The 10,874-nt window shown below is 41.5% G+C and overlaps 1 protein-coding gene across 1 annotated transcript; it reads left to right on the plus strand.

Moving 5' to 3' along the window:
- Window positions 1-515: 515 nt before the first annotated feature.
- LOC149141379 (uncharacterized) lies at window positions 516-1,286 on the plus strand. Its single transcript, XM_089451228.1, has one exon. It carries the CDS (start codon window positions 516-518, stop codon window positions 1,284-1,286), a length of 771 nt encoding a protein of 256 aa, XP_089307354.1.
- The last annotated feature ends 9,588 nt before the right edge of the window (window positions 1,287-10,874 follow it).

Consider the following 10,874-nt stretch of genomic DNA (forward strand, 5'->3'; position numbering starts at 1 on the left):
TAGAGCACAAAATACAATAAGCCTTAGGAGATGAGTAACTTCTTATTTTACCCATTCTAGTATTGATGTTAGAGGAGTGTCACCTAAAGTAGTATTCAAAACCATATGCCTAATTATGTTCTTCGAGTCTCCTACTATATTCAACTTTTAAATGTTAAAAATGGTGGCAATCTTCGAGACTTACAAAAGTGTATAATATTCAACCAAATTATTTGTTGACCTACCAAGGCCTTGAGTGAATAAAAATTATATTCTTACTTTAAAATATCCTCACACACCTATCACCTTAAAAAACCATAAATCTTTAAATTAAATAAACAATTTAAAAAATAAATATAAATAAATACATTATAACATTTAAATTATACTATAAATACAACTATTAATTTTTTAATAAGACAAACAAGAAGGAATTAAAGAGTGTGTTCTACATAAAAATTCGCGCTCCTGAGAAACCTAACGCGCGCGCACTGCCTCCACCTTCAGACCTCTGGCTTGCGCCCCCATTCTTCCTAATGGCCCCTCCGGAGGCTCCACCGGAGGAGGTTGCACAACAGCAGGCTTTATCATGCCTTGTCAGCTCCCTGCCGCCTCAACGAGATCGCCTAGCCCTTTCAAAATTTGTAAAAAAAATAGAAGGACTTCAAGAGGTTTCCCTTCCTCCTACTCTGACTAGAATGGCTGCTCTCGCTTTGGCCGAAAAGGGTCTGATAGGGAAATTCACTGGTCTTTGGCCCTCACCTAAAACTGTCCAGAGGTGGGTGGAAAGAAATTGGTCGGAAAAAATCCAAGGAAAAATTGCTATTAGATTCTGCGGGAAGGGCTACTTTACCTTTCACTTCGAGACAAAGAATGACAAGGATCTGATCTTTCACAATGGACCTTATTTTATGGACTCCAGAGGTCTATACTTAAATAAGTGGACGCCAGATTTCGATCCAGAGCTTGACATTCCTAATGCAGTTCCTGTTTGGGTACGTCTCCCACATCTCCCATTACACTGCTGGGGAGATGACTCTATGCGAGCCATTGGAAATGCAGTCGGCAAATATATTGACAGAAGCGAACCAAGAGACAACATGCAAGCATGTGCCCGTATCTGCGTTGAGGTCGACCTGGGTAAAGGACTTCCAGAAGCTATCAAGATCAAAGTCGATGAATGGTCGCACATACGACAGCTCGATTACGAACAGATCCCCTTCAAATGTAAGGTATGTCACGAGTATGGTCATTTTGCCAATCACTGCACTAAGATTATTAATGTGGATAATAATACTCAAGATTAGCAATGGGAAGTGGTAAAAAAAAAACAGCCCCTAGTCCCTCTTTACCCAATGAACCTGGACCCTCATCTCTTAAAACTTCTGCCCAAATCCCATCTCCTTCGCCTTCCCCTCCTCATCAATCTCATTCCCCTGGACTTGGAAAACCCCTTATTTCTCCTCCATCCACCAACCCTTTCCATGTTCTTTCCCTCCCTGAAGGTGACCCTTCTCCTTCGAGCCCTCATGCTCAGCCCTCCTCCCCTCATTCTATGAGTTCCCTTCCTCCCCTCCTTCTTGAACCACTCCCCCTAGAATCACCCGAAGCAACTCCAAGGATCAGGGCTCTTCCTTTGATGGTCAAAAGAAGCCGGGGAGAAAGACTACAAAGCAGCATAGGGATGAAAATGCACAGAAAGACATAGCCCTTGGTCTACAGCATCCAATAGAATCTTACATTCAGGCCACAAAAGATCAAAAAGTAGCAAGCAAAGACAAAGGAGGCAGAGCACCTCCTCTAACCACAGGTCTGAAATGATTAAAATACTTTCTTGGAATAGCAGGGGACTTAGGCACCCCACTAAAATCAATGCTCTAACAGACCTTATAGTGCAGGAGAAACCATCCATCATATTACTATAGGAAACAAAGCAAAGAGAATTAGAAATCAACAAAATCATTGGAAAGTATAAAAATTACAAAGGAAGCATATGGGAAGCAAGAGGAGCTTCTGGCAGAATTACCACCATCTGGAATCAAAATGACTGGCAAAGTGAATCTGATTTAATTGATCAGCATTGGATAAAAATAGTCCCGAGAAATAATATCAGCAACAATAGATTGTCATCTTCAATGTATATGTCCCCAATCACTATAGGGATAAAGGAAAATGCTGGGAAACTCTTAGCAATCACATCATGGAAGGAGACAGCAGCAACACCATAGTAGGCAGCGACTTCAACTTAATCCTGCATGCTAATGAAAAGCGAGGGGGAATTTTTTACCAGACCCTTTCAGGAATCAAATGGAAAATGTAATGCACATTGGTGATCTAATAGACATAGCTCCAAAAAATCGCAAGTTCATATGGAGCAATTGGAGGCTGGGCAGCCACAATATCATGGAGAGGCTGGATTGATTCTTGGTTAATATTTCACTCCTGTCTACCTTTTCATCTGCTAACTCCACCATTTTTCCTTTTGTTGCTTGAGACCACTATCCAATCACCCTCGCCTTGAATACTCACTGCGCCCTTGGTCCGCTACCTTTTAAATATAATCATATTTGGAGTGATCAACAAGCTGCCCGAATCATCATCCAGCTCACCTGGAGACAGCATATTGAAGGCTCCCCAAGCTACATATGGGAGAGCAAACTAAAGAATGTGCAAAAAGTGCTTAGACAATGGGCCAAATCGCACTACAAGGAGCCAGAACAGGAAAAGCATGAGCTAAAACTTCGAATCGCTGAACTCCAATGCACAATCGAACAAAAGGATTACTGCCATAGCGAAAAAATCCAAGAAGAAGAGTTGTATAATAAACTGAGCAAAATTAAAAGGCAGGAGGAAGAAAAGTGGCGCATCAAATCAAGACAAATATCGCTGGAAAGTGGGGATAAGAACACATCATTCTTTCATAAACAAGCCACCGCAAGACAAGTCAGAAACACCATAACTGCCATCTCGGACAGCGCAGGGACTCAACATGTGGAACAAGCAGATATTAAAGAAGTAGCTACAGAACATTTCAAGGACCTCTTAACCGAAGTACAGGAGGAAGAATCTTATGATGACCTGTTACAGCATTTGCATTCTAAAGTCACAAATGATCTAAACAAAAACTTGACAACAGAAATAAAAGAGGAAGAAATCGTTGAAGCAATCTGGAACCTCCATCCCAACAAGGCACCTGGTTTGGATGGGTTCCCAATTAACTTTTACAAGGATTACTGGGAGTTGATAAAGAAGGACCTCATAAAATACATCAAGTGGATTAAAAAAAAAGGCAAAATAGGTGGATATACAAATTCTACCCACCTGGCTCTCATTCTGAAGGAGAACCGACCATCCAATTTTTCTCGCTTCAGGCCCATATCTTTATGCAACTCATCTTACAAAATCTTCACTAAAATCATAGCCTCTCGGCTCAAACCTCTTCTATCGATGCTGATCTCAGAAAACCAAGGAGGCTTTATGGCAAACAGACAAATTTCAGATTCTATTCTTTTAGTTCAAGAGGCCATACACTCAAGTCATGCAAGGAATGAGAAAGGCTTCATTCTAAAACTAGATCTGGCCAATGCCTTTGACAGGGTAAGGCATTCTTTTTTATTTGCAGTTCTTCAAAGGATGGAATTCTCACCTCTTCTTATTAATGTCATAAGATGTTGCATTTCTGGACCTTGGATCGCTCCCCTCATCAACGGAAGATCCGAACCTTCCTTCCAATCCTCAAGAGGACTAAGGCAAGGTTGCCCCTTATCCCCTTATCTATTCAACCTCATGGCAGAATCATTTAGCTGTGCCCTTGATCAAAAGAGACAGTCAGGCCTCATTAGGGGCATCAAGTTTGAAGATGGCATTAAAAATATAAATCACTCTCAATTAGCCGATGACACCCTTATGCTAGGGGGGCGACCACCATTATTGCAAGAAGATTCAAGTCCCTGCTTGACAAGTTCATGAGATATTCAGGAGGTAAAATAAATTACCTTAAGAGTTGTATTTATGGATGGAATGCTTCATCCCAAATGATACATAATATTGCCAATATTTTTGGTGTCCCTTGCAAGTTAGATTGGGACTGTTTCAGTTATTTAGGAATGCCGATAACCATAGGGAAAGCAAAGACTGGAGTCTGGGACTTAACGCTAGACAAAATGAAAAGGAAACTTCAGATATGGGGAACTCTATGGCTCAATCCAGCTGGGCGACAGGTTCTACTAAAATCAGGGCTTTCCTCCCTTCCTTTATATCAGTTTTCTCTGGCCCAAGCTCCAGCCTCATTCCACCTAAAAATGGATAGCATCCTTAGATTTTTTCTCTGGCAAGGGGGCAAGAATGAAAAGAAAACATTCAACCTAGTAAACTGGAAACAGGTGATACAAAGCCCTGAGAATGGAGGTCTGGGCATCAGGTCCCCATCTATTATGAATTTAGCATTCGGTGGGAAATTGATTTGTAGACTCATGGACAATCAACCTGCATGGTGGAAAAAAGTCCTAGAATCAAAATATCTTAATCAGCCAAGATCGCAAATTCTCAATGCTGAAATCCCCAACAAACACTGTACAAAGATATGGAAATTTTGTAAAAAAATCCATCGTCTTCATGGCGCAAAATGTTTCTAAAGTGCCAAAAGGAGGTGAAACGGTGGACATTGGTTTAGACAAAATCATGGGGAACCCTCCCATAAACAGTCTTCCAGATATCGACCCTATTCTTCATTATCTCCACAGCAAAGGCATATCTAAACTGAGTCAAATCTCTCAATGGAATGAATCAACTAATGCCTGGGTTCAATGGGAATTCCCACCCATACCCCACCATCTCAAAGGTAGCTTTGACTCTCTTTGTAGCTGTCTGCACAATATTGCACCCACCATCAAAGGTGCAAAGGACGAGTATCGTTGGGACCCTTCAGGAACAAACTATTCCATCAAAGCAGGTTACAGCTACTTGAGCAGCAAGGAATACCCCACTATTGTCTGGGCTCATGGGAAGATTTTAAAAAGAACTGAAGCAATTCCAAAGATCAAATTTTTCATGTGGACACTTCTCCATGGTAAAATTTTAACTGCAGAGAACCTCAGGAAAAGAGGCATTTTCGGACCCTCTAGGTGTCGCAACTGTTAAGCGGTGGAGGAAACCATACAACATTTATTTATATCTTGTCCCTTTGCTGCCTCATGCTGGAACAACATCATACCTTCTGCTCCCTCCATTTGGAACCCCCAACATTCTATTGTCGAAGCCTTAAACAACTAGGGGAGTAGTTATCCTTGGCATTCAGCGAATCAAAACCCAGCTAAAAGAGTCTGGAACGCCATTCCTTTTATTCTTTTGTTGCGCATATGGATCGCCCGAAACAGTATGATCTTTCGAGACAAAGCAACTACAATCAGGCACACAATCCTCAAATCTTCAAGTGTTGCAGCAGAAACTATAGCAGCTAAGATAACAAAGAAAATCGATCCCGTCAGCCTATGGACAGAGGAGCGAAACTTTATATGGAATCTGATAGACAGGACCAGCACCATTTCAGCAACAAAGATCAGTAAGTTCAGTGACAAACCCGACAACCCAGAATGGAAAATCCGCCTCACAAAAGATGATTTCGGTAAATGGCTCCTTTCAAAGAATTCTCACTCTTTATTTTTTGACGGAGCTTCCAAATCTAATCCGGGAGCTGCCGGCGCAGGGGGCATCATTCTGGATCCTTCAGGTGAACCGGTGTCCTCCTTTGAATGGGGTCTGGGAAGACTAAGCAATAACCGAGCTGAAGCTCTGGGTCTGTTCCAAGGTCTTTTGCAGCTTCAGAACCAAGGGATTAACAAAGCCCTCGTCTTCGGCGACTCGGCTATAATAATCAGTTTAATGAATAGCAACAGACAAGCATCCAATCTCTTTCTCCATCAAATCATCAGCCGCTGTAAAAATATGCTGTCTCAGGGCTTGGAGTGCCAATTTTTTCATGTCCTTCGATCCAACAACCAGGAAGCGGATAAGAGAGCTAGTCATGCCAACTCACGGGAAAAAGGAAGCCTCTTATGCAATCAAGCGAGCCTGCACCAATTCATCCCTTGATCCACATGATTGCCCCAAATTGCCACTCTCCAAGGAACTGCGCTTCTATTTTCAAGGAGTCTGATCAAACCTCCATCTGCAGCAATCTTTGTCTACGCCGTTTATTATCATCCTTGAAGACTTAAAAAAAAAAAATTCAAATTAGATCTTATTCAACAGAACTCGTGACTTTTGACAGCCAGCCTGAGGCCTCCATCAACTGACATATCAGATATCTCACTATTGTTTAAATGTACTGCAAAACCAGTCTTCTGCTGTCCCAATTCATAAGAATCTATACTTGTTCTAGGATCTTACAACTGAACAGTAAAAGCACTCATGTGTACTGCCACAATGAAATACAAATACAAACAACTACTGTAACTCCATCTCTTGTAAAATCGGAGCTTAGACTCCTCCCACTTTTTTGAATATATCAAGCAACCGATTTTGTAAAAAAAAAAAAAAATATATGTTCTACATGTAAATTTCATTGTACAAATTTAATTATATCTCTGACCTATTTTTATATATGTTAATTAAAATTAACATGTTTTCTTATATTTGTTTGCTTACCTAGTACCATAAGTTTTGGAATTTTGTAACCAACCCAAAATAAAAAGTTACAATTAAAAAAAAATGGATTTTTAAATAACATATATAGCTTCTTTGACGATACAACCTTTTTTTATTTAACCATCCATCTACTAACTTAAGCACGTCACCGTGTGACAAAGAATATGCAAACAAAATTATTAAGAACAAACCTCATTTACTTAATGCCAGAGCCGTTAATTGTAATAGTTAAAATTTGTAATTTTAACCATCTTTCTAAACTTTTAAAAATTTAAATAAAATGGATTCATAAAAGAAAAGGGAAAAACATAAAACCTTAAACAAGTCAATATTATAAATTTAAAATGTATGAACTATATTATATATTTTAGTTAGGATTATATTAACATTATTACAATATACCAATTTATAAATGTTTAGTTTAATTTATAAATAAAATAGTATTTTTTTATAGGAATTCACCGAAACCAACAATAAGAATTTTTGTTATTTAAAATGCATTTTTAATGCATAAATGGATTCAACACCATGAAAAACCCCTCGGGGCTCTAATTATGTAGATTAAACAATTTAAACTCAATTTTTTAAAAATTTCTCTTTGATTTTGATCAAAATTAACTAGAAAAAATGTCTTGAAAAAAGTCATTTCGTAAGTTAGACTACGCCATTTATAAATACTAATTCAATGCAGATCAATGATATTGGATGATTAAAATGATGTCATATATTCATTATGCGAAAATAATAATTTATGGTTTATTTCATTACATCATGTAGGTCCCTCGAGAGACACTCTCCAACCCAATATGATAGAGATTTTATAACGTAATATAATGCCCTGTAAACATTTTTACACAATCAAAATAAAATAAAATAAAAATAACATAAAAATAAAAATAACCCTACTTTAAAATAAAAATAAAAATATGAGTAGCTTTTAAGTGCTACTTTTTGGAAAGTTTTCTGGTTTATTTTCCTATCTAATTTGTCTAGAATCCTGCCGAGATTCATTGAACTCACAAGTTTGATAGGTGAACCCTTAAGCCCCAGGTGTAACGCCCTGCGGTTGTGCACGGGCGCGCGCACCTTCGAAACTTGAAAATCGACTAAGTATGACCGCCATCGTGTGTGAGCGCGCGTGTAGTGGAGAGTGTACGAAGTTTATATGCAATGGGCGGATAGCACCCACACTTGGACAAGCCGACATGGGAGGCGAACGAAGTATGGGCGCTTATGTTAATATTTAGGAGGTCGGCCGATGATGGAGTTGCGACCTCGCTCTCATATATATTGGAGAGGATTACGATTCATTTGGACATCGCTAAACAACGAACAGTCTTCGCTCTTCATCGCACAAGGTGTGCGCACTTGAGTGAAGGCGCAGGTTGGCATTACCGTAGCTCGGGTATGAGCTCGCCGAGTCGGGCCTAGGTCCCAAGCATACACGGTAAAGTGGAGTGGTGCACGCGGGTGCCCACCGCACGGAAGTCACACTGGGTTTGGGTTGTGGCTTGGGCAAGGGTCGTGCACGGGTGCGCCCGCCCGCCCAACGCCGAATTGTGTGAACTTGTAATATTGTATTATTGTATTCTTGGTGGAGTCTTGGCAGACCGCCGTGCGCTCTTGCACGGGCGGGCGCCCTCCCTTTTATTGAACGTCGGTTGAGAGCGGCTCCCGGTCATGTAAAATTCCGCATATATAATAAAAGATCGTTTATTATTATTATTGCCGAGTTGTATTATTATCTTTATATTGTTGATGGTTTCCGCACATTAATAATATGAATTCATGTTTATTATGAATTGTTGAAGGCGTAGTTCGCAAAGTTAACTAACAGTGAACAAGTTATTAACTTAGGCGGTGTTGCACCCGCTCAATTAAACGAAAAAATAATTGGGGGCGTGACAGTTGGTATCAGAGCAGCTGATCCGGATATTGAAGCTGCTACACAACTTCACCGCAGTGAAGTTGGTATTAGAGCGGATTCAGGGTTGATGAAGCTTGATAGAGCAGGGTTGCTCATGACAGGTGAAGCTGATTCAGGGTTGAAGAAGCTTGATGAACAAGGAAAAGTTATGGAGAAATCGTGGATGAACAGTCTGGGTTTCGTGGACTTGATGGTTCATGGCAAGACCATTCAAGCTCTAGTGGACATGGGGGCCACTCATAACTTCATGACGACACGGTTGGCAAAAGAGGTTGGACTGATGATCTTCCCATCAAATATGGAAGTCAAGGCAGTGAACTCTAGAGCTAAGGTGGCGGGTTTGGTACACGAAGTACCTGTGCAGATAAAAGACTGGAAGGGTCAGTTGGACTTCACGGTGATGGAGATGAACGACTTTGATGTGATACTCGGACAGGATTTCTTGAAGGGCAACAAGGCTATTGTTGTCCCCTTCTGTGATGAGGTGGTACTGGTTGGACAGTCACAAATTTGGACTTTTCCCACTCATAGGCAAAGGAGGGAAGTCAAGGTGCAGCATGTTTCGGCACTGAGTTTGGAGAAGGCTATGAAGGAGTCAGATATGGAGACATATGCGGTGATGTTCAAGGATGTTGAAGGTGATGGCGTGGGGACGCCTGTTCCAGCTGAGATATCTGATGTGCTTACCAAGTATGCAGATTTGATGCCTGATGAGCTTCCGAAGAAACTTCCACCAAGGCGTGCAGTGGACCATAGCATTGAGCTTGAGCCAGGAAAGCAACCCCCGGCTAAAGCACCTTATCAGTTGTCAGGGCCTGAATTGGAGGAGTTGAAACGCCAGTTAAAGGAGTTAACTGAGGCAGGTTTCATTAGACCTTCAAGGTCCCCTTATGGAGCTCTGGTATTGTTCCAGCGGAGGAAGGATTCGAATGAGCTATGGATGTGCTGTGATTACCGTGCATTGAACAAGCAGATGGTAAGGAACAGGTATCCTTTGCCATTGGCTACTGATTGCTTTGACAAGCTTGCGAAAGCCTGAGTGTTTTCCAAGCTGGACTTGAGGCATGGGTATTATCAGGTGCGGATAGCTAAAGGAGACGAGAAGAAGACCGCGATAGTAACAAGGTATGGTAGCTTTGAGTTCCTTGTTATGCCGTTCGGTTTGTGCAACGCTCCTGCTACGTTTTGCACTTTGATGAATGATGTTCTACAACCATACTTGGATTCGTTCGTAGTAGTATACTTGGACGATATAGTGGTGTTCAGTGACAACATGGAGGATCATAAGAAGCACTTGGCGATGGTGTTCGAAGCACTGAGAGCAAATCAGCTGTTCTTGAAGAATTCTAAGTGTGTGTTCGCTCAGACCGAGATTCCGTTCCTTGGGCATATTGTTGGTCAAGGGTACATACGGATGGAGCCAAGCAGAGTGAAGGCGACCGAGGACTAGGTTGAACCGAAAAATGTCCATGAGATGAGGGTGTTTTTGGGCATGACCAACTACCAACGGAAGTTTGTAGAGGGGTACTCCAAGGTGACATCGGCACTGACAGACTTATTGAAGAAAGACAAGAGGTGGAGTTGGACGAACAAATGTCAAGAGGCATTTGATGACTTGAAGAAAAGGATGGTTACAACACCGATACTGAAGTTTCCTGACTTCGAGAGACCATTTGAGGTACACACTGATGCTTCAGATTTTTCCATAGGAGGAGTTCTTATGCAGGATGGGCATCCGGTGGCGTATGAGAGTCGGAAGTTGCAGGATAGAGAACGGAGGTATCCGGTTCATGAGAAGGAGATGACTGCCATCATCCATTGTCTTCATGTGTGGAGGCATTACCTGATTTGGAAGCTGTTTGTTGTCAAGACGGACAACGTTGCAGCAAGTTATTTTGCATCACAACCGAAGCTTTATGCGAAGCAAGCTCGTTGGCAGGACTTCTTGGCAGAATTCAACATGACTATCGAGTATAGACCGGGAAGGCACAATGCAGTAGCAGATGCCCTTAGCAGGAAGGGACAACTTGAAGCATTGGAGGGAGAAGACCGGGCAGCAAGGAGTAGGATTCGAGTTCAGATGTCGGAAGAGATGCAGAATAAGATCAAGGAAAGTGTTGAAACCGATACTTTGGCGCAGAATATAGTGAAGCAGATAAAGGAGGGGAAGACACGAAAGTTCTTTCTACGAGACGGGTTCTTGTTCTTTGGAAACCGACTCTATGTTCCAAAGTCATCTGGGCTCAGGAGGCACCTTTTGAAGGAGTGCCACGATTCTCCGTGGGCTGGCCACCCAGGGCAGCGTCGTTCTTTGGCATTGTTG

The sequence above is a fragment of the Pinus tabuliformis genome, chromosome X, assembly GCF_031772625.1.
Source record: "Pinus tabuliformis cultivar Carrire ecotype Pingquan chromosome X, CPIR1, whole genome shotgun sequence".
In the NCBI taxonomy this organism is placed as follows: Eukaryota; Viridiplantae; Streptophyta; class Pinopsida; order Pinales; family Pinaceae; genus Pinus; species Pinus tabuliformis.

Excerpts from the sequence above, each read along its gene's own strand:
- LOC149141379 (XM_089451228.1), top strand. The coding sequence starts at position 516 with ATGGCCCCTCCGGAGGCTCCACCGGAGGAGGTTGCACAACAGCAGGCT.